Source organism: Typopeltis vanoorti, chromosome 21, assembly GCF_054136105.1.
Source record: "Typopeltis vanoorti isolate ZY-2024b chromosome 21, IOZ_Tvanoo_1.0, whole genome shotgun sequence".
Lineage (NCBI taxonomy): Eukaryota > Metazoa > Arthropoda > Arachnida > Uropygi > Thelyphonidae > Typopeltis > Typopeltis vanoorti.
Genome location: NC_143569.1, coordinates 31,853,122 through 31,878,470, shown reverse-complemented (window position 1 = coordinate 31,878,470; position 25,349 = coordinate 31,853,122). Strand labels below are relative to the sequence as shown.

At 31.7% G+C, this 25,349-nt stretch overlaps 1 protein-coding gene across 1 annotated transcript in view; it reads right to left on the bottom strand.

Moving 5' to 3' along the window:
* Positions 1-829: 829 nt before the first annotated feature.
* LOC150094713 (cell adhesion molecule Dscam1-like) overlaps positions 830-25,349 on the bottom strand; it is a 34,347-nt gene continuing 9,827 nt past the window's right edge. Inside the window, exons 4-15 of the mRNA XM_090411646.1 lie at positions 22,840-23,013; positions 12,488-12,635; positions 11,251-11,399; positions 10,928-11,059; positions 9,296-9,466; positions 8,150-8,220; positions 7,612-7,852; positions 6,942-7,037; positions 6,499-6,681; positions 6,170-6,334; positions 3,289-3,491; positions 830-2,936 (exon numbers count right to left, since the gene is read on the bottom strand). Coding sequence (XP_090267772.1) covers positions 2,850-2,936; positions 3,289-3,491; positions 6,170-6,334; positions 6,499-6,681; positions 6,942-7,037; positions 7,612-7,852; positions 8,150-8,220; positions 9,296-9,466; positions 10,928-11,059; positions 11,251-11,399; positions 12,488-12,635; positions 22,840-23,013 — 1,820 coding nt within the window. The 3' untranslated portion in view covers positions 830-2,849. The remainder of the gene's footprint in view (positions 2,937-3,288; positions 3,492-6,169; positions 6,335-6,498; positions 6,682-6,941; positions 7,038-7,611; positions 7,853-8,149; positions 8,221-9,295; positions 9,467-10,927; positions 11,060-11,250; positions 11,400-12,487; positions 12,636-22,839; positions 23,014-25,349) is intronic.

The window sequence follows — 25,349 nt, the reverse complement described above, 5'->3', positions numbered from 1 at the left end:
GAGGCAGTTACATTTTGTTGTCCAAATGAGACAGAAAAGAGTAACGTGATTACTTCTGCTGAAAAGCAGGTACAGTCCAAGAGTGAAAAAAGTTTCTTATATATATAAGATAATTACCTAAATTGTATGATTTTCATCAGATAAACCCAAATAAACATTTCACCAACAGCAGGAAACATCTCAAAATTATTGACTCATGACAAAAAAAAAAAAAAAAAAAAAAAAAAAAAAAAAAAAAATCGGCAAGAACCGTTTCAACATAAAGGTCTGTTACGTGTTCCAGAATGGTCAACTCCATTTTCGCTTTTTAAATTATATTTTTTCAAAAACTGGATCAACTAAATATAGCTACTTGGCAAACATAGAAATAAGAGATTTCTGTTCGTGACTAAGATATTTCATTTTCGAAACAGCAATGACGAAAAATTAAAGTAAATAACCATATTTACATACGTGGAAATTAACATATTTGAAGAAACCGGAAATTTCATGGTGAGATTTGCATGCTTATTGTACTTAATGTTAAGATACTCTAATATGTCACACCCACGCACAACTTGAAAACAGGACATCAATGAGAATGCGGACGTCCTCACCCACCCACCCACACCTTAATGAAGTCACAAGGAAATCACTTTTTCCGTCATTAAATATGAAATAACACAAATTTCCGATACAAAATAAATACGTATTTGATATTAGAGAGAAAATGTATAATAATAATAATAATAATTATTATTATATTCCTGAAAGTCTATATTCAGATAAAATCGCGAGTACTAATCTGTCCTAGACAGCAGATTTTGTAACATTAAATAACTGTTCGCCTGCGGCTAAAGATAATATACAAAAGAAACTCTCCTGTTATTATAAGCATAAGGATAAAATCAAATGCCCTTGAAATAGTAATAATAATAAACTGCTGATCAAAATGGCAGTTTCTTCTTTAAATCTGAATAACCGGAAGAAATACATTTCCTTAACAACAAATTCACTCTGGAAAGATGTTTATAATAACACTCCATCTAGACATTTATTTATTATTTAAATATGACACCACTTGTTATTCTCAAAGATGCCTGTTTGTACGGGACCAACTGTTAAAAGATTCATCTTTTCACACTATAGATAACTTGTTGAAGAACAGTATAACTATTAGAACAAATCGTCCTTGAACGATTGGTCTAGACCAGCGCTTCCCAAACTGTGGGCCGCAGCCTCCTTGGGGGCCGTACGTTTTGTTGAGGGGGGGAGGGCGTGAAATAATGAAAATAAATTTAAAATGTTTTAAGACTAAGATTTTTTAATCTTAAAAAAGAAACGTATTTAATTTTTATTATTTATTATTTCTTTTTTGTTCTTATATTTTAATGGAAAAAATTACACATTGGTGTTGGTTCACAAATTTTACTTCCTGCGTATTTTGAAAGTTAGTAAATATATGCTTATTCACATAAGTTTCATTTTCAAGCTATTGATAAGAAGCACAAAAAAGATTACAAACGCAAAATCTTGGTATAAATTGTATTGAATATAAATACAATATATATTATAATATCCCAGCTGTAAAACACCACTTATGCATTGAAATTGCTGCAGTTTATGTATAAATGAAATATTAAAAACGATGATAATTGATCAATATTCAAAATATGGTGCACTGGTTAGTGATAATGGATATGTCGAGTTTCTAATTAATTATTTTTAAATGGAATAATAAAACGATAAACAGTCAAGGCTATAGACTACAGGCAGTGATTTGAAGTTGTTTATATATAAATATTTGACACCATTTATTCATATCGGAATATTCATGCTGATGTAGACTAAACGAGATTGAATATGCTCATAAAAATCATGCGATAGAAATATAAATGCGTTTTGGGATCCAAAAAAATCAGTCTCTTATCTATCGTAAATTAATGTTAATAATAATAGTAGTTATAATAGTAGGTAACAATAGTTAAGTAGTCCTTTAATTGGTACTTTATTATGGCACAAATGATTAAGTACTCAATGAGGAACTTAGCTTTGTTTGTATTTTGGAAAACAAGATAGTCAAATAAACGATATGAATATTATACATACGTAGATGATAGAAGTCTGAAAATTAACACATTATATGTGACTTACTTGACCAATTTCGGTTCAGACTGATGATGTGGTATATTTCATTCTGTACATGAAGATTCACAACTATGCTTACATTTTGCAAGAATCAAGTTCAACTTGTTTCATTGTGACGTATTAACACATGCAGATTTCACAGAAAATAAAGTGTCCAGTACCAACTCCTGTTAATCTTCCTTTCTATGGGGGATTTAGTATGCAAACAAGAACATCTAGAGTTATATTTCTAAAGTGAATTTTCAAATAAATATACAGAAAATTCAAATCACGTAATAACAGTTCTAAGTCAGGTTTTTTTAACTATTCAAAAGCACCATTGAGGATTATAACAAACATCTCTCGCTACATTTCCAACTATAATACATGTCACTCAAAGGTCTTTTGGCTTATTTTTTTTTTTTATAAATTCTTAAAAAATTCAATTTCTGTAAAACTCTTACATTGTATTCTGAGACAAGAACCACATCCTTGTTCCAGCAACAAGTAATGGGAAAGACACTAACAGAGAGTTCAACATTATTAAATACGCCCATAATGATATGGAAGAAACAGTGGTCATCTTTGTTGTTGTTGTTGTTGGGTGTGATGATGTTCTTCGTGCTACAGGCGCCTGTATAATAATATTAGAGACGCAACTGAAATTTATATATAAAAGAGATTCTTAAATAAGTTTTTCTTCTACTGTTTCTGCATTCTACTTAAGAAGAAACAACAAGACCTCACTGCGGACTATCGTAGATATGAGAGTCCTTTTTTTTCAAGGAGGAACTCTGCTTTGGTACCGGTAGAGGACGATCTTTCATGTTCTGCAAAAGCATAATACAAGTAAAAATGAAATCGTTCATTGTTCTAACAATCAAAATTTTTAACAAGTTCTAACAATTAAAATTTTTAACACGTTCTAACAATTAAAATTTTTAACACGTTCTAACAATTATTTTTTTTTTAAATTTTACCAATTCAAATTTTAAACACGTTCTAACAATTCAAATTTTTAACGAGTTCTAACAAGCACTTATGTGAGTTTGTTAGAATCACTAATGATGATACTTTAAATGTAACCTCCGTGAAGTATTTATAATTTATTTAAACAGATTTCATTTAACAACCAATATATTTATTTTTAATTGTGAATTACGAGATTCTATAGCATACTACTACCTGCGGTAGGAAAGATTTCATCTCCTGCTGTGGATCGTCCCTTCCACCTTCAGACATGTCATCCCTCATAGGCACTGTAGCATACGGCGTAGGGTAGTTCATCATATCTGGGTCGGTGTAGGCAGGCAAGGAACGAGTCTTGTCGATATCTACGTACCGTTGAGAAGCGGCGTAGATGTAACGCTTGTCTTTCTGTATGGCTGAGAAGAAATCAGCATCAACAATTAGAGGTACCCATTAAGTAAGTGTTTATGATACGAATTAATGGCATCAATAAAATATTAAAAATTTACAGCAGCGATCTTGCATAAGTAGCTTTCTACAAATTGATCCTTAATATTGCACTCGGTATATACAGTTTAAGGAGGATAAAAAAAAAACACAACAAGAAAACAGGCTATTGGTAACACACTCATATTCATCAGTTGGTATTCACACAGAACCGAAGATTTTTACTTATTCTTTCTCCAATTTTCGCCATTCTGTTAAAGAATTTTATGATCGTTATGAGAAGGTAAGGTATTTGTGGAAAGTGACTATATTCTTTGTTATTTGCAAAATGCATGGTAAAATGCAACAAAATATCCAGCTAAAGTATAGAAGTGCAGCTAATTGAAGGTAAATGGCTATAAGACAATTCGTTGGTAATATTTACCACGAAAGCATCATCTTAGTAAGGATATTCTATTTCTCATTTTTTTTTTTTCACACTCAAGCATATCTCCTTCTGAACAAATGACTAGTTTTGAGACTAATATCCTTCAACTGTATAATATAATGAATTATTTGCTAAATCTCGGTTATTCCTAGTCCTCATATTTTCTACATAAAGGTTTCTGTGATGAGGACATTGCTATATCTCTGGACTTCAGCCATACTGGGAAGCCAGATCAAGTCGCAAACATACAGATATAAACATCATTTTTATTATTTTCTTAAACAACGACAATGTGGAGGGTGTCATTTCAGATTTGGCGTCCACTACCATTGGTCTTTATCCGACGCTGTGTACATAAGTCCAGTTAATCAAAGAGTGCAGAGAGTTGACAGCTTTACTTACAGTTTCTAATTTCTTTCATGCGCAACTCATTAAAATACTCTCATATTGGGAGTAATACCAGTGGCGTATCTAGAGCTGTTGCCGCACGGGGCGATCCCCGAGTTTGCGCCCCTTTCAATACACCCCAAAAATACTAAAAAAAGTCAAAACGACGTATAGGGAAATAAATTAAAACACTATGTTTAGTTTTGAAGTAAAACTTTAATTCCAACATTCTAAAATGTTATTTTTCTTGCTTTTCTGTTAGCAAAATCGTCGATGACATTGGCGCAGTCTATTTCATAGTAATGTAGGTAATTCTTAATCAAATTTTATTTAGAAAAACTCCTCTCACAACTAGCAACACTTACAGCAATTTTGAGGAAAATTCGCAGTAGTATTACAATATTTGGAACTGAGTTCTCGAGACTGTATTTTAGAATTAACTGCAAAAAGTTCAAAAAGTTTCAAAGTGTCGCCCGGGGCGAACTTCCCCCTCCGCACCCCCTTAGCTACGCCACTGAGTAATACCTTTGTTGCAGTATACCCTTCAAGCTTCAATAAACACACGCTGACATGATGTTCGTTGATTTGTTTTATTGGGAACTGCTCTTCATACCGGTACTCATTTTATTACGGCAATTAAATACAACTTTTCTGTTTTAACCTTTTCAAAATTGAAAAGGTTAAAGAGAGAGAGAGAGAGAGAGAGAGAGAGAGAGAGAGAGAGAGAGAGAGAAAGCATTATTAACTGAGAAAATTTTCTTCAAATTGTCTTAAATTATCGCATTGTTCTGGCACAAGTTCTTTTAGAAACAACAGCAACAAGCAAAACAAATATAAATACATTTTTTACCATTCAGTAACTTTGCATTCTTCGTATGTGAAGCCACAGTAATGATCTGAAGTAACAATGCCCCAATTATTCAATGAAACTGAATCAACCATATTTACAAAGCGTTCTTATCGTGGTATCGCAGAAATAGGATATGCACTGAAGAAAAACAGGCCTCACTGCCACAATAGATTAACAAGATTCTTAAAAAACTAACAGGAATATGAATAACAGTCTATATCAAAGCTCTCCTAATATTATTCATATGAACTTTTTTCTTTTTTTTTTTGTTTCGTGAAGCTGCTAAGATGTGTTTCCAGAACTATTGGACATAAGAGGTTTCGAGTTTCAAGTATCATTTCTCCATAATACATTTCAGCAATCTAAGACGGTACTAAAAACAAAAGTGATTGTTATTCTTTGTATTAAGAACAATGCAAAGAATAACAATTTTGTTGTGTTTCTTGATGCAGTATTACAAATAATACAATGCGTACTTGGGAATAAAAAAATGATCTTAATAATATAAAAGTGTCATTTAGTGACTGTATTTCATTTCAATACAATTGCAATCATCAGAAAGTATTTAGTGATAGCTTTTATTTATTATTTTTAATTTTTAATGAATGGTAGCAGCCATAGGAAATAATTAGCCATTGCTATTTCAAGATTAAACTACTTTTAACCCTCAGGCAGCAATCTTACGAGCAGTATCAGGTGTTTCCGGTCGCCACATTGTTAGTAGCATCAATCACACTTATCTCTTCTCTAATACAGAACAACATATACTTTGGTTGCGTGCAGATCAGACAAATAAGGCTCAAGGTTGCTACCTAGTGTCATTTACCTTAGCGAAATGTGGCAGTTAAAGATATCAATGGCGAATAACAATTACGTTTGCTGTTTTTTTTTTTTTTTAATTTATTTAGTACAGAATCTTCAAGAAATGAGGTATTAAACCAGGATATACAGATAAAGGTTTTATTTTCAAAAATCTCACTAACCTCTCTCCAAGTTTCTCCTGGACTTTGCTTTAAGCACCCAAACACAAACGGCTATCACCACAACGGTGATTGCCAGAAGACATGCTGCTATAGGAATCACTAGCGACATGTCTAAGTACATCGGAGACTCTTTGGTTCCTGCCACTAGTATGATATCTTCCGCACCTAAAGAGTCATTACTTAATTAACAAAATGCATTTAAATGAATAAGGGTATAGTTATAAATAAAGTTATGGTATACTAGTTTTAAAAGGTTCATGCAATATTTGATTGATTGTGGAAGGGAATTTCAGGGATAAATATTTCCTTAGGGGTAAAACAAATCTTACCATGAGTTTTCACAGACATGACTTCACTCGGATCACCTTCTCCGTAATCACTATTTGCTGTAACGTAAACTTGGTAGAGGGCACCACTGTCCAATCCTGTCAGAGTATACACGTTTTCCGATGGGGTAACTAAAGGAACCTTTTGCCATCCACCTGATTTTTTACGGTAGTGAACTGCATGCCCTACAAAAACAAGTACCCAAATTAAGAATGGTTATCAACATTTTCTCTTTTTTTTTTTTTTTTTGAAGCGGGGGGGGGGGAGAAGAAAATCAGTTAAACAAAAAGTTACACACTAAAATAATCCTATTTATACAGTGAAAAAAATTTTTTTTTCACAGTGTAAAAATAATTTTTTTAACTGTACTATAAAAAATTATGATTATTATTTTTAGGGAGATACTTTAAAGAAACGTAAAACCATTTAAAAATGTACTGCTTACCAGTAATCGCACCTTTGGATTCCTGAGACTTCCATTGTATTTTAATAGAGTTTTCTGAAGCAGCGACAACATACACTACTGGTGCAGGAGGAAGATCTGGGGGAAAAAATAATATTTTAAGCACGCTATTTTTTCCAAAAGAAAAAGGTATGTTAAGTTTACTTAATGCCGTTTATAAAATAAATATCTTGAAATATTAACAATCGTTATTTTCAAATTCTTTTAAGCATTTAGCAATTTGTCATAATCTTTAATTCTTGGGTATCACGGAAATGAATCTGAATGCAATTTTGTTTAATGCAGAATTATGAAAATCAGTCTACATGTTGGATATAATAATGTTGGAGAGCTTTCTTGCGTGCTAATTCTGGAGAATATTGTTCGTTTAAGTGGCAAAATATAATCTTTTGTTTTGCAAACATTCATCTCCAATCTGATAGGATGTTATGAAATGGCAACTATCAGATTGGAGGTCTTTAAAACTTTTATAGGAATATTCAAGATATTAAAACTTTTCATTATTTAAGTAAGTATCGATTTCAAGAAATTCAGTTTAAAATGAGAATGAAGAAAACTATAGTATTTACTTTGCTCGTCAACTCCGCATTATGCTAGATTAGATATTAAGAGAATTGAACTAAAAATTCATACGAAGTTTTGTATTACTTACCACCACCAAGTGTCCTTATTACTATTTCCTGGGAAGGTGGTCCACTACCTGCTGCATTGAAAGCCTTAACTATGACACTGTATTCTGTATCCTTACGGAGATTCGACACCATGTACTCTTGCACCACTCCAGGAATAAACTCCACAGTCTTGAAGGAATACGGTTGGGTAGAGTCAATGTTCACCTTGTAACCAACGTAATATCCTTTCATTTTCCCATTCCATTCGCTCTTGGGAGGAGACTGAAATGCATTAAGAAGTCTTGAATAAGATGGAATTTTGTTAAGATAATTAAGAAATTATAAGTTAATGCTTATAGTTCTACTGTATATGTTTTATTTCATACTTGAATGAAAGAAATGATTTTTCATTACTTTACAGAGATTCGACACCATGTACTCTTGTACCACTCCACAAATGGTACAAGAGTACATGGTGTCGATTTTTTTTTTCAGCATAAATACGCTGTAATAGTAAGTGTAAAGATGAAACCATTCTTATAGTAATCACCGTAGTTTTAAAGTATTTTCTAAACTTACTTTCCAGGTAACAAGCAGAGAGGATGCACCTTTCACTTCGACATTTACATCTACTGGAGCACCAGTGGGTTCTGAAAATTCAATATATATATATAATCATTTTTAATTTCAAAACAGATTGTTAGAGAGAGAGAGAAAGAGAGAGAGAGAGAGAGAGAGAGAAAAATTATAATTTGAACTTTTCTTAAGTTAACGAAATAAGATATACAAAGTTTAAAAGCATCGTAAACACACCTGATTAATGATGATTCTATTCGCTCAGAGAAAAAATCTTTATCATTTAAATATTTAAAACAATTTTAATATTTAATCCGGAATTTTATTTTATTTTGGAGAATTCAGTGACGTAAAAACAATCTAGACATCGCAATCTAGAAATGATTAAATTATATTACATTACATTAGAAAATTACATGATTAGAAATGCCGAAAATATATCAAGGGCCATTTTTTTCATAAATTAATGAAATATTTATTTTTTAGAATGAAATACAACGTTTGAGTTATATACTGGGTACTGAGCTGTCGCTTGTAAGTAATCTCGTTTCAGAGCAAACATTCCATTTTTGCTAGAAATCTGATTCCCGTACGAATTTCAAAGGGATTTCATACCAGATTCTCAAAAATGTAAGCGAAGTTTTTATGTTGTATTTCTGTATAATAATTTCCTCGTGTAGTTTTTATTATTTTGCTTATTGTTCGATTAGTTTTCTGCGCTACAATTTTCGATTTATTTCAATTTCAAATATGTCGCGAGCAGTGAACTCTCGACCTACTTCTCACAAGATTGTCTTTTGAATCAATAGCTTTAATTTGGAAACCTTATTGATTTAGTAAGCAATCTTGTGTGAAATATCTCGAGTTAATTTATAATCCATATCATATCCTCATTGCTGTTACTCCCCTCGGTAACAAAACTAAAATGGGAAGAAACTGTTGTAAAGGTGACGTATGCATCATTTCATGAAATATATACAACTATCGATTGCACAGCTCCTTTCTAAAGTCTATCACTCATGTGGAGTGCAGCTCTGCGCCATCATTATAGAACAGTAAACACCAGATGACGCTCTTGAAACGTTCAATATTCACCACTCTCAAGAGACGCGCGCGCACACACACACACACACACGACAATCATCGTACCTTCCTCTCCTGTGTTGAACGTGACGGAGTCGGACGGCTCACCCCTGCCAACAGTGTTTTCTGCCACGACAGCCATGCCGTACGTGGTGCCCGGCTGAAGATCCTTGATGAGGGCGGAAGTCTGAGCACTCGTGACTTCCTTTTCCTGAAGTCTATGCCTGGCTCCAGAAACTGTAAATTAGAAGAAAAAAAAAACATTATCTAATTTATAATAACATATACGATATCGATCATGTACATTGACGAAATTTCATAACAAGGAATCATATTTACAGTGATTTTTTGTAATATTTGAAAAGTGTCTCATTGCTAATCGCCTCACGAGGAACTCGTGCATGCATTTAACATTTATCATTATTTCATTTCTTTCGCATGTCAGTGTAGCAGTATTCATATATATGCAGTTACAAAAATATTTCAGAGGAAATAGCGTCATTAAAAGAAAAAAGTCAATGCATAACGAATAAATAAATTAAGCACAATATCAATTAACAATTGATATTGTGTCTACTTTAAACAATGGATACTGCATCTAGTATTAAGTATTTAAACAACCACTATTGCGTCGAGATTAAATAATGGATAATGTTCAAATAATAGATACATTTAGTTTAATAATGGACACTTTTAGTTTGTATATTGCATCTCGTCTTTAAACAAAGGGTAGTGGACATATTTGCTAAATAGAAGATACTCTGTCCTTTGCAGCACACAAAGTAAGTTCTATTAATTAATAAATTAATATAATTAATTTATAAAGAAATAAATTATCTATCTCTCGCATAGTTACGTACTGGAAAAGGGGAGAAGCATGCTTAAGTATTAGAGCACTTCTTTGAATACCCAACATTTATATTGTCACTTTGATAAAGTCGAAAATTCAAGGAATAACACACTAATATTGTATAAAATTTGTATATGCTGTAATTATTCCCGTTCCTTAAAAAATATGAATAAATTGATGTTTTATCATACCAAAATAAATCATAGATATTATTAATACAATTCTACTATTATATAATGAGAAAATTTTTTTATTAAATCATGGAACTAGTGCCTATCTTGTATAGTAGACCATCATATAGTATATTTCCTAATAAAAATGGTGTTTTTTATGGGGATAACCTGAAAATTCTCAGCTCTGTCGAGAAAGAAACTATTCGATGAAATTGCTCGTGGACGTTGCAGGAATAAATTTTAACAATATTAAGAATTTTATTGCGAATTTGCCTCCAGGCAACGGCGTTCATTGAAAACAGACTCTGCGGAGTATCGATTATTTCGATAGGGTGACGTGACTCATTCTGTCAAACCGCCTAGAAAGATGCGGTTGCAAATCGGTTATCGAAGACAATATGCTCGAAGGCAGCTTAAACTCAAGTTTATATAATACGAATAGTTTAAAGCTAGGGAGTTTTTAAATTCCACTAATCTGGAAGTAGAAATATACTCATATTTCAAACTCTCCGCTCTGCTTTATAAACGATTTTCATCTTAGGTCACGTTTTCGTAATACAAATTCTTAAAATAAAAATAGCGGCTTTAAAAATATACTGCACTGCAGAGGAAGGCATACCGATAACTTATCATTATAAAATATTAAAAGTAAAGAAGAAGACGATTTTGTCTTACCTGCATCTTTCCAGTACTGTACAATATATTTCGTAATAGGACTATTCCCTGTATATGGAGGAGACCACGTCACACTCACGCTTCTACTCCACACCTCTTGAACTTTCAGATCCAGAGGGGTTGCGGGCACCTCTGAAAGGAAAATTTTAAATGTCACTAAATATTCAAAGCAACTTGAAGGAAACCAGTTCTATGAAAGCTGAATGTTGTAGTAGGAGTCACACTCAAACATAAACATTTGAAAGATAATTAATGTTCCACTACACAAAATTAAATTTTGATTACACACACACACACACACAAATGATTTTTTTTCCACATACCTAACACGAGAAGCTTTAGACTTCTTTCATCCTTTCCATAAGGATTTTCAGCTGAACAGGAATATAGCGTTCCATCACTTCTGTCTGCTTCTCTAACTATCAGTTCTGATTTTAGTCCTTTGGGAGTTAAAGTTTCGAAAATTTCATACCTGCAAGTAGAATAAACAAATAAATAGACAAAACAATCAAGACAATTTTTCTTTTACTAACAATAGAACAGAAAAATTTACTCTGTTTACTATAATGCTATAATAAGCATATGAAGGATTTTGCTATGTAAAAATGGTTTCAAGTAATTGAATTTTAATGCAATCAAATGCCATTGGTTATGGATTATTTTTAAATTTGATTTGGATATTGAGGCAATATATTTAAATATATAGAAACAGTCGTTCTTTACAAATGTTACGCTTATTTCGAAAATATTTGGAGCGAAATATTATTTCTCTCTCTCTCTCTCTCTCTCTATGTTTCTCATTCAAACACACAATTAAAGAACATAGAGAAAGAGAGAAACATAAAATTGCTCCAATAGGCAAATTCCAACACAGGAGATTTTGTAACAATTCACGAACAAAACAACAACAAAAAAACATAATAAAAATACCATTCAATTAGTAGATCAAAAGAACAGTAATCTGGGACTTGGCATCTCTGGCATTAGTGTGCACTAAATTTAGGACAAAAGGCTAAGGTTACATATATGTTTAAAAATGACACAACACGAAGGTGGTGATGTCAGATACTACAAATATTAATTACTAAGTACTGTGCAAGCACGTTTTCATTGACCAGCATGAAAACGGGGTAACCTAATTTGCCGAGTGTTAAAGCACTAAACGTGCAGTTATATGTGTAAAGAATGCTTTCACAGATAACTTGGTTCTTCTAAGGGATTTAGATTTCACCAACTAAACCAACTGCATAATACGAGCTTCCGGAACTCATTCTGCATCATTACCGTCTTTTAATTGAAGAATAACTGTGTTCGAATCCGTTTAGGGTGGGAAGAACCTTTAAAAGAAGTTTTTCATTTGAAGATGGATTAAATGGTTTCATATAGTTGTGGTAGAGCTTTTCCTCCCGCAAACTGAAGTTCTTCACCGAGCAAAACACGCATTCAACCCGAAGAACACCCACGTAATTAACAGACACAATACAATAGCATCATAAATTTAGTTTTTTCGGCTTTAATTCCAACAAAAATATTTGCTTAATAGTTGTAAAGAAATCTTACCTGCCCCCGTTCACTTTGTTTAGTTCTTTCAACTCTTTTTTCCACATGATGGCGAGCGGTTGATCTCCTACCGCTTCACACCTCAGACTAGCACTATCTCCTTTTTTAACAGTAACTAGTGAAAACTTTTCATCGAAACGAGCAGGAACTGCGAGAAAAGAAATCATTTCAGCACATGCTTCAGGGAAATAAAAACATGAAACGAAAACAAAACCAAAAGAAGAAGCATAATTTACATATTATTTAAGAGGGTATAGCCAGAGTGAAAATTCTAATGTCAACTTGAGCAACAAATCATCTAAAAATATTATAAAAATAAACTTTCAACACTAATAATAGCTGAATCATATTAAAGTAATGGAATAATCCATGTAGCGTCAGCAATTTTCAAGTTAGAAAGGGAAATAATTCATCCTTCATTTTCGAAAAAAAAAATTAGGATGACACTCATACCGAAAATCTGCCTAAAATCCTCGACGCAATTCAAAAGGAAGACAATAGTTGGTTATTTATCCCTCTCCTTTATAAGCTCACTGTAATCTGTATTACATATTCTGCTTTTATTTATTTTTCTGTATGTCTTTTTGAATATGAAAAAGGAACTGCTAGTATCCTTATATATGATCACAGCAGCTCATTCCAAATAAACAAAGGAGTTCGTCACGGAGATACTATTTCACCAAATTATTCAATGCAGTATTAGAATATGCCCTGAGTGGACTACATTACAGTGCCAAATGGATTAATATTAATGGTAAAAAAATAAATCATTTAAGATAAACTGGTATTGTAGATAGCAAACAAAGAAAATTAGAAGAAACGATGAATGAATTAAATACAGTATTAAATAAATTAGGATTAAAAACAATCTATGAAAAATCTAAAATAATGACAAATACTGAAGACACAAGATATAAATAATAAATGCCAATAAAATAAGAGCAACTAAAATAATACGTATACCTTGAAAGTATGTTTACTCCAGGAAAAATAATTTATGAAGAACTAAAAAGAATTCAGTTGACTGGATGGCTTTTGGCAAACAGAAAAAAAAAATCCTGTGCAGTAAAATAAAACTAGAAAACAGAGCCAAACAGAACCAGTGCATCATCTCAGTTATGACATATGGATCAGAGACATGGCCAGTAACCAAACAACTGGACCAAATGAGGAAAATTAAATGGAGTATAGAATGAAGAGAGAGAGAGAGAGAGAGAAGCTATAGATGAACAAAGACAATCGGCTAGGTGGCATCTTTATGAAGGAAAATGAATACCTGGAAAAATAATGGCCTAGTGGAGATAGTCGGAAAATGTTGGCGTCTATTTGTCTCCGTCTTCCTCTGTTAAAGGAGAAAGACGGAGACATAGGGAAGGCTATAACCAAAAATAGTTATAAAAAGAGCTTAGAAGAGCAGAAAAAATGTATTTTGATACTTACATAGTAGTAATTCAAGTAAATTGGTGTCAATCATTCCCAAGTTTCTTTTAAGGCTATTAAAACATAAATGACAGCGATACAATATTCATATAGACACAAACTTTATGCATCGCATCCGTTTCTTTAAGCATTTCTTAAAATCTTCCTTCTACTTTTCGAAGATTACAAGCAGAGCATCAACATATACCCTTTCTGTACCTCGGCAACTAGCCACAAGGTACTAAAAGTTCTGTAAGTTTCAATACTTTGGATGTGGACATTCCATCTTTTGATGTTATTACGGACAAGAGAGGACCTTCTGTCTAATATAATTCATATTCCCTAAGAGCTGTTTTCAGTTAAAATACTTCATATCAAGTCAGTTACCTGATTTCGATGCTATTCATTTTCTAGCACAAACAGTATATGGTGAGAGTGAACTGGATAATCATTATCAATAAGAAAACACTGAGCAAATTTCTTACTGGTACTACTAACATTTTTTACCAAGCGTCTCGTATATTTTTCACTATTCGAGAAATATGGTTGATTTCTTGATGATGATGATGCATGAAGATACATTGAAATTAAACCTGATATGCCGAATATCGAAAATCATTTTCAGTCTGGCTATATTATGAAGTTGTTAAATAGACATATACATATAGAATATATATACATATATTTATATATGCATACATATTAAATAATTAATTATATAATATCTTACACACATTTCAATATATATAAATATTTAAATCTACCTAAAATATCGTGTATATATATATATATATATTCGTATGCAATATCTTCCATTTCCTATGGAAGAAATTATGTATGCGAGATACGAAGTTTAATGTGTGAAATGGAAAACTTAAGATAGATATTATTTCTGGAAATTTTCCATGTTACTCCCTCTAAAATTGATATTAATATTTATGACTATTTTTGCTTTTTTACTCAAATTAACTTAAAACATTAATGATATTTTAAATACATAAATTAAAAGAAAAATATAGAAGGAATAATTTTTTGACATACCTTTGTAGAATACTCGAGATTATCTTTTTATGGAGAAGCATCGGAAGTATATTCATAAAACTTTTGTCACCGAACTTTAGACCTTTAGAATGAACTCTGGATGATGGAGGACTATAACCATTTAGGGTTGTAATTTGGATAAATACATTAGGACTTTTTTTCAAAAGAAAGGGGGACTGGAAAAAATATGGAGATAAAAATATATAGGAACTAAAAATGAGAAGATTAAAAATATGCGAATTAAAAGGCGAAATATATATCTAGTAATTTCCTTAATGGCCTTGTATCAAGGATGAACTCCATTTTTTTTTTTTTTTTAGAAAAAGGAGAAGGATAAAATACAATAAATAGAGATTAAAAGTGGGAATTACGGGACTAAGTCGAAACTTAGACTTAACCAGGGGCAGCTCGTGCATAGGCACTGCGGAACTGCAGCACCCCCAGTTTTTCTCGATATATAAATATATTTATTAATTTATTTATATTTACTTGTAATATTTAATTTTATCATCAACAATCCTATACAATTTTTTTATTTTGTATAAAAAATAATAAAAATTCATCTTGTAGCATTTAGGAGGGCGAAGGACGCTAGCAGCACTGTGTTTACCACAGTGTCATATTGCTACGCGCGCAAGCATATGCATGTCATAGCAAGATGTGAGCTATTGGCGTAATGCGGCACTGTCCGTCGGGCAGTTCCACTGTTGTTTATATGCAGTTTGCGCCAGTAGTAAAGTGTTCGCAGTGCTTATCGTGTTTACTCCGTCTCTTTAAATATTTGGACATTACAATTAAAGACATGACATTTGTTATAGTTTTTATTTTAGAACATCATTGGGGTTATGATAATGGATTTTATTTTTAAGTAATTTTGATTTATACTAAACTGTATAATTTTATCGATAATAAACAATATTTTTTCATGTTTAATTTTTTTACCATAATTAAAATGGTAAATTTTAATTTATCATTTTAATTAAGTGGGGGTGCTGCAATTTCGAAAGTTGCAGCACCCCCACGATTTCAAGGCCACTAGCCGCCACTGGACTTAACTAGTCGAAACGGCTCACACTTTAGAGTTCCTTCTAAAGGTCTAAAGTTCGGTTACATAATTTTTATCAATATACTTCTAATGCTGTTCTATAAAAAGATAATCTCCAGGTTCCACAAAGGTATGTTGAAAAATTATTCCTTTCATATTTTTCTTTTAATTTATATCTTTAAAATATCATTTATGTTTTAAGTCAATTGGAGTAAAAACAAACAAATACTTCTTAAGAAAACAGGCAAAATACTCATAAATATTAATATGGAAAACTTAATCCAGCTTGACTTTGCATCTCACATAGAAGTTATCCTTAAATGATGTGATACTCAGAGCAAATTGTGACACTGGCACCAAAAGGAAAGGAGATATCTAGAATGACGTCATGCCTCAAAGCATTTTCATGGAAATTTTAAACTTTCAGATTAGAAATAGTAACCTAACATATTCAAAAAATCTTAAAAATAATATTAGAATATTAAAATATAGCCAAATACAAAGAAAATCATTACTTTCAATAGTTTCAGACTAATTATTGAAACAAATAACAGAAATAAATTTACCGGACATTTAAAGGCCAAAATGTACACACCATATTTACATACTTTGCTTAATTTATGGCGGGTATTGAAGGAGAATTATCCTTTTGACAGGGAGGGGAGTAAAAAAGCTCAGGAAAGGTGTAACATCATCTGAGGATAACCAGATAACCACACATTACGTAATAATACAAATTACATAATTCATGCTTGTAATCACTTAAGAAACGTCTATACAATAACAAGATATTATGCGAGGTCTGCCTGCAGAGCAAAAGGACTACGATATTTTAGGGAATTATATGGTCATCTGGAGTGCTACATACCGAATAGGTACTAACATATTTCGAAATCCCCGGAAAAATAGTCAGGAAAATGAAAATTCAATATTCATTTTTTGTTTTAAATAACAATCCATCATATTTAGAATCCTGCACAGCACTCACTCATTCTCATTATCAGCTGGTAGAAGACTGAACAAATAAATATTGCATTTTATATCAGGTTTAGAAAGGATATCTTCAGCTGAGACATTTACATTATTAAAACGAACCTTCCAAGATTAATTAATGGCATCAAAATGGCTGACAGTATAAAAAAGTAGGAAAAAACCGCCGGAAAACCATCCATCAATAATGATCCAGAAAAGATGCAATCTTCAGGGACGATGAAAATCTTTAATGGTACAAAATTTGAACATTCAAATTAATAAACAGAAAATTACGTTTATAAAAAGAAACAGTAATGCCCATTTTTGTAGAAAAGTCGAATACGAAGATATATGCTAGTCCACAGTTCGCAATTAGGAATCCATTTTGTGACAAAACGTATCACTAAGATTTCTCCACTTCAGAGAATAAAGTAGGTTCTCAATCTTGGTAATAGGTTTATCTTCAGGTTCTTTTGAAATGCCCCAGGTACTTTTCAAAGCGAGAACCTTAAAAACAGCGACTTGAACATCAAAAAATTGTGATGAAAATTTCAGACTAAAAGTTCAACAAATATGTGAAGAATGGTAACATCGTTTGTGCAAGCATATAACATCACACAGTTATTCTCTTTAAATGCACAAAAATTCAAATACATAAATAAAAGCGTGTTTGCTATCTAATTATTTTATAGTCATACTTTGTACAATGGTATGAAATTACATATGTGAAGAAACAAGCTTAATTAAAAAAAAATCAGGATGAGAAACCATTTGTAGACAATAGAAATGTTTTACGAGGTTAAGCGACAAAAAAAGGGTGAAAATAAGAATCAAACAAAGTGGAAAGAATGTTGAAAAAATATAAGTGAATAAGAAAACATAGGTATATTGTTACTTAGTGAGCAAAAAATAAAAGCACTAAAGAAAAGGCGTATATATTAAAGGGCATTGAAGCTGGAAAAGCAAAACAGAAAAATAAAATAAATCTGCTAACGCCTTCCATTCCCCAAAGGGAGTAGGCGAGGTCGTTTAGCCTAAACTAACTTTTGAAGCTAGGGGAGGACAGTCAACCTCCACCCTTAGTCAATCACAGGTAACTGGCTCAAGAAGTATAAAAAATGAGAGACAGTGAATAGTGATTGTGTGTGTGTGTGTGAGAGAGAGAGAGAGAGAGAGAGAGAGTTTTAGTTTCTTGTAAAAAGCTAAAAGAAACTGAAACACTGAACGGTATTAAGACAATGAAACCCCAATTTGCAATGTTTTAATAATAAATGGAATAGAACATAAGCACATCTGAATGATGACGAATAAAGAGCAACTAAAATAACGTTTTTAAGATTGATGAATGTGACGTCTCTAATACTAAAAATATTAAACCGGAATACTGCTGGAAATATTATGATGTGTAATATTAGATTGGAAAAAAATACCTTGCGTAGACTTCATATAATTCACCCATCCACACGCACAAGAAAGAGGATGAGAATAATAAATACACGCACAAGAAAGAAGATGGGAATCCTTAAATGATGTGATACTCTTAGAGCAAAGTGTGACACTCTGGAACTTGCATCTCACATAGAACTTTAAAGAATAATAAATAAAACCATTAGAGAATAGTAAATAAAACATGTCGACAATATTCGTTTGAGATAAGTGAATAAGAAAACATAGGTATATTGTTACTTAGTGAGCAAAAAATAAAAGTACTAAAGAAAAGGCGTTTTTTTCTTGAAATCTCTTTCAAGAAAAAAACATGAAAGAGAGGTGGAGTTTTGTTTCAGTAATATAATTCATATACTAAATATTGATAGAAATAAAGAATAAAGTTGTTAACACCAGAAGGAACAATTGCAGATTTCCATTTTTTGTTTTCAAAAATATTGATAAAGGAGAGTCGTTCCATAACATAGAAACATAAAGAACGAATAACAAAGACATTTAATTTGTTTCTTGAGTTTAAATTTGTTAAATTCATTTCTTCATTAAGAAAGCTAGTTGATACTCGTGTGTTAACATGAGCAAACACCTTTTTTTCATATATGACCTCAGACTGCAGTAATTTCTTTAGCAAAGTATGAAAAATAGAGGTGTTGCTTCATCTCTTGAGCTTGTACTTCATTTATTGATTTGATTCATTCATTATTCAGAGGGAAGAGTAATAGTGAAATGGATCATTACTAGAGACTTCTGTAGAATTTATGAGTTTGCTCCCGAATATCGGAAAAATATTCCACAGCTCCACAAAGCAGTAGACTAGGGATTTATTCTGAGTTGTTCAAATTATTTGATGGAGAGAACAGCGTTGAATTGTTATCCACGAGAGAAGTAATTTTGCCGAAAAAGTGAGAGCCCAGCTTTTGTGGATGCCGAAGCATCTATCATAAATAGAATGTCTATGTAAAGAAAAGCCAGATATTAATAATAATACGATAAATTTATACAATATGCTTTTCTATTAATACCTGGATATTACTAATTGTCAAAAAATAATAATTCTATTTCAAGAAATCGGACTGAGTTTTAGTGTTATGATAATAAGTAATAGATTACAGCTTCACGTCGTGGATAATAATACGGAGATTAGCTACAAAATGGTAGTAGATATTATTTATGCTTAATTGTTTTTGTGAAGTAATTGTGAGGGGTATTTACGTAAAATCTATATTTTCAGGTTCTAAACTATACCTTTGTTTTATTTGCATCGCAATTACTTAATCAAAAAGTTTATGAGACATCTCTCTTTTATAGGCTATGCCTCTTTTCATTAAAATCGAAAGGTAATCTTTTATCATTTTATGAAAATTTCAGAATAATTACAGCCATTAACCGCAATCAACTACCAATCGCATAGTACTTAATAATTATATTATGATTAAGCATTATTAACAGTGGTGATTATTAATCTAAATTTAAAAAAAAATAACGAAAATCTTTCGACAGACATAAACAGTAAGAACAATAAACCACTATAGAAATATAAATGCAGAGAAACGTATCAAAGTTACGAATCACACATTCATAACTTTCTCCTGAGAATAATAATCGGTTAAGATCGGTAGAATATGCCCTGATAATAAATCTACCAATCTTAACCGATAACAAAATGAAGGAGAGAAAGATCCAATTAAATGGAACAAAACTAGCACTTCAAATATGAGAACTGGAGTTTTGAAGAAAAACTGCAGACTAGAGTACAAAGAACAGAAGATTATTGCTAGAAGATAATGCTGAAAAGAAAATATTAAGTATACAACGTGAGAAAGTGTTTGGCATTTTTTTATGCTATATAAAATTCTTCTTTATTAGTTAAAATATTTCATTTTTGTATACCTGAATATTAATAATAAACATGAAAAATTCTGAAAAAGGTGTACATATGTTCACATAAATAGATTTACTGACAGTTCCTTTAATAAAGTAGAGAAACTCGTGTGTGTGTGTGTGTGTGTGTGTGTGTGTGTGTGTGTGTGTGTGTGTGTGTGTGTACACACACACACACACGCACGTTTTAAAAATACCTACATCATACAAAGTTCACGTAGAACATCATAGCTTCTCTTAAATGAGAAGGTATGATGAACTAAGAGATATTTACCGTATGTAAGAATCCAGCAATGTTCTACACTAAGCAAAAACGGGAAAAAATGTAAGCGCGAAAAGTTTTCTTCCCTGATCAACAGAATCATGAAAACTTTACATAAAAAACATCCATCTGTGTGGTTGTACATAGGTGGTGGGGATGAGTGTTAATAAGACCATGAGGCGCTAGTGTCGTACATCTGTTATGTGTATATTCTTTGCAGTTTCCCACGCACCTGTAAGATTAGGAAAAAATCCATCGAAATCCTGGTGGTCTTCCATGAAATGCTTTCTTAGCACAGTAGAAAGAATCTATTGACATGTTATTTGATTGAAAACATCTTAGATGAAATTTCGTTAACGACGAGGAGTACTGTACTTAGAAAGATAATCCGGCTAATCGAATATAATATGGTTACTGAACTTCCTTTTCCCTCAGGAAAAGCAAGCATATATCAGCAGGTGAATCATGTGTGTCAGCTGCACAATATGCAGCAGACACAGATATGATACAGTCACATCACTAGTAAACTTATGTACTTGTTAACTCAAAATAAATTCCTTTTCCAAACAAATGGGATAAATTAGCTTTGCTTCATATGATCCAGAAAAATTTCTTCACTTCTTTGATGAATTTCACATTTCGGTGTTTCAATCAAGTATCATGCATCCTATCGTAGATAGGATGCATGATACTTGATTGAAACAGAGTGGCATCTATCGTATTCTGAAACACTCACGCACAGATGCAGGAGGCAAATTTATTGAAATAGGTGCTTAAATGAAGTATGTAAAGGTGAAAATTATATAATACTCATTACAACAGAAAGAATCGGAAATATGCTTCCAGCATTCGAATAACATTACCAATCAATGCTAAACTGAAAATAAAAAAGAAATAATACACATTTTAAAATTTCATGAAACAGTTTCAAAATTCTAATTAGAAATAACTAATAATAATCACAGCAATAAATGCAGCAAATTTTTCATAAATATTAGAACTAATTTTGAAATTCACTATTACATTTAAAATTAATGTATGGAATAATACAGCATTACTTATTGGGGAAAAAAGGGTTTGTGAATGAAGATAATATGCAAACTAGGATAACACATCTATTTTCATGATTAAATAAGAGATAAAATATTCCTGAAGTGATTTATAAATAATATACATGTATAATAGTTGATTAGTGGTGACGGACTTATCCCAGATTGGGATAAGTCCATCAAATGTATTTAGAACTGAAATACACCTCTATTGAAACATATTATATATTAAAATCTATCTTAAAATCATTCTAAGACATGATATAAAATTGATTTGCTATTTTAAAAGTATTTATTTAAGAACTCATTGAAGATGATAAATAAGAGATGTCAGATATTAATATCATATAATACATGGAATCATATTTCATGCACAATGCATTAATCTATACACAGTATATATCAGTATATATATAATCATAATAAATGTTAAGTGCTTATAAAAATGATATATTTGATTAGTTGGTGATGATATTTTCTTTCATTTAACAATAATTTGAACTCATCATAATCTAATTAATTGAAATACTTTCCAATTATTATTATTTTCTGTTCAAGATGAAATTTTTTTTATATTTTTTTCATCACCACTTTCTTTTTTGTGTGTGGCACTCGAGGACATCAGATATCCTCATGCGTTATGCAAACCACATTCAGTTGAGCACAATTATTTAAACATATTTGTAATATTTGATTTAAGTTATGATATTTATGTCATTAAGTATTCCATATATAAATATAAATGATTATAAATTACTCATGACTGACAAACTGCAGTAAATAGAGGTCGCGGGAGAAAAATTTCTCTCACGACCTCAGCTCTCTCAAGTATTCGAGTTGCGATACTGCTCATGTATAGTGGCTAATCTATGGAAATGATCAAGTATGGTTTAAAGTGTTAAATCATTTGGTTTATAAATAGGCTAGTAATGAGATATCAACATTCGAGGACAGTTCAACATGGTAAACATGGTCATTTAAATCTGAAAATTCTTCAAATGTAATTACTAATGACTATATAAATGTGTTAAGTATGGGATAGTTAAAACAGAAGAAGAAAAAAGATGAAATATAAATAGGTGTGTATTCCCATTTATGCACTAGTATTTTGTATCTGCTGCATTAGTTTAAGACATTTCTGTTTGTGAATAAGCCGTATGACACTTATGAAATCGCAAAATGTTTTAGAACAATTTATTGGTTACATTTATAAATCATTACATCCAATCTGAGACCTTACCGTTCACAGAGACAGTAACTGCTTTATATAATCCTTCACCAACCCCATTTGTCGCTCTACATACATACGTGCCTTCATCTTCTTCTTTTAGCACAGGAATAAGTAAACTACCATTATTACTAATCACTAATCTAGCATCTAAAGGAAGGGTAACTTCCTTCTTGTCTAGGGATCCTAGAAGAGATGAAATACATTTAAAAATAAATTTAGAAAAATCACAATATTAATCAAATATTGTGATTTTAAAATACACATAAAATAAACTTAAAGATAAAATGTTTTTAAACATTTATGAATTTTAAAACAGTTAGGATTTTACAAATGATAATTTTCACTATAATATTCCTTAATGAGAGTTCTAAATAAATCCAATATAAAGTTTGTCCATCACACGACAAATAATTATCTTGCTCTAATAAGTGCAGCGAGAGACTTTGAAGACTCTACTGCCAACATAATATGATGCTGGTTTTGTAACAGCAGATGTTATCGATAGAATAAAGGTTGTTAGCCACGTGCCTGTTCATATTTCTGTATTCAGGTCTGTTGCATTTAGACCCATTCAAATTTTATTTTGCGAGGACAAAAAACAATCTTTTCTGAAAGGAAAAACGCACTGCACACTTGAACAAGATATCATCTGTCGCTTGAAAAGGCGCAGAGAAATTCCTTGTGTTCTTGTGGAAAATAAAACTTTTTTTCTGGAACACACACACGTGTACACACACATATTTCAGGAAGTTGTTTTTTCTTGATTCAGTATATTTAACTAAATATCTTTTTTTCCTATAAATATACAAAATTTTCATGTAATTTTATACCCAGAACAAAAAAAAAATCATGGTATGTTATTGCACAAAATAGCTTATGAAAAAAACAATAAATCATGTAACAACAAATAACATGTTGTTATATCACGTTATAATTTGATGATATTGATATGAGCACTTTAAATATTTTTTTAAATAATTTATTTTTTGTTATTAATATCGTAGAACAATTTTTATCACCGTAACACTACCGTTAAGTTTTAGGATTATGCTAATTATTCCATATTCTTCTTCTTCCTCTGCGCGTTTTTCCCGCTTCCATTGCAGAGTCCGCGTGTTACATAGATACGACTTTGTTAGTACAACCCACCCCAGCCGGCCTGTCGCTGAGGGGGGGGGAGAAGGAATTGTATTTTTGACTGTAGCAGCGTGTGTTCACGAGGCCGGTTTGTCTGCTTGCGGGATGAAAAACCCCAAATAAACTGGGACCCTAGTGTCCACGCCAAAGACCGGCTAACTTGGCTATGGGTGAGAAAGATCCTTCAGCTCCTCAAGTCGGCGACGAGAATCGAGCCCAGGACACTCCTTCCCCAAGCACATGGTTGCGAAGCGCATAGCCACTCGGCTAACCTCGATGACCCGCTAATTATTCAATATTGATATTTGGTAATCAAATTCGATACTGAAAACTTTATTGTTATTGAGCTCCATTTTTGTCTTAAGTACTCGTTATATAATGCAGCATGTAGATAATCGAAATCAGACTTCGCTCTTTTATTCTGTGGGCATACATGATTTAGCCTTTACTTTATTTCGACACATACAGGTTTCATCTTTCTTGGCGATATTTTTAACTCATGCCAATGAAATCAGATACAGACAAAATAAAAACTAACTTAAATTTAATTCAGAAAAAAAAGAAGACAAAACTATATAATTTTAAATAAATGTCTTTACAGTTGACATGCTAATATCTAACAGAGAAAGAACATTTTAGATTTTTATCTGACGGTTATTCGAATGATATTCTCGAGACAGGTGATACCTTTTCCTCATTTCATCATCTTTTTATAGAGTTATGAAAACAACCCATTATTACCATACATGTGTTACTTAAAAGGTTCCTGATCTACCTTTAAATGGTAAGATATCTCCTAGAGTTTAAGTTGTACATAAATTAAGGATCTTAGGATAATGGTGATAATATGATAGGAAGGTATCTACAATATCTTTAACCTGGAAATATTATCACCTTATTTCATGCTAACAGAAAAAAAAAGATCTTATTTTATCTTCAAAGATCCCCTCTTCTATGCCTATTTAAAACTATAAATTACAAACAGATTTTTCTCTCCACAGTGTTTTGTACAGCCGTTACCATTGGTTATGTGAATGTTACACCCATTGAATATTCTTAAAATGCAGGACTGGGTAATTCGTACCATAGCATTTTAAAAATTTAACAATTGAAAGAACTTGAAATTACTGAACTAGTAAATTTACAATGATTAAACTTACAATACCAAAGAGAGTGAATACTAGCAGGAGTATGGATTAGCAGATTGTATTTTTTTAACGATATCAAAGCGGATTTATAACATGTGATAAAATCATGACATATATGTTTCCAGAAAGGCGTAAAATATTTTATTAAATGCCTTTTGCTCAATTAACCAATCTGCTCTACACATTGCAAAATAAGATAAACTTGATGAAATTTATAAAAATAAACTAGGTGGA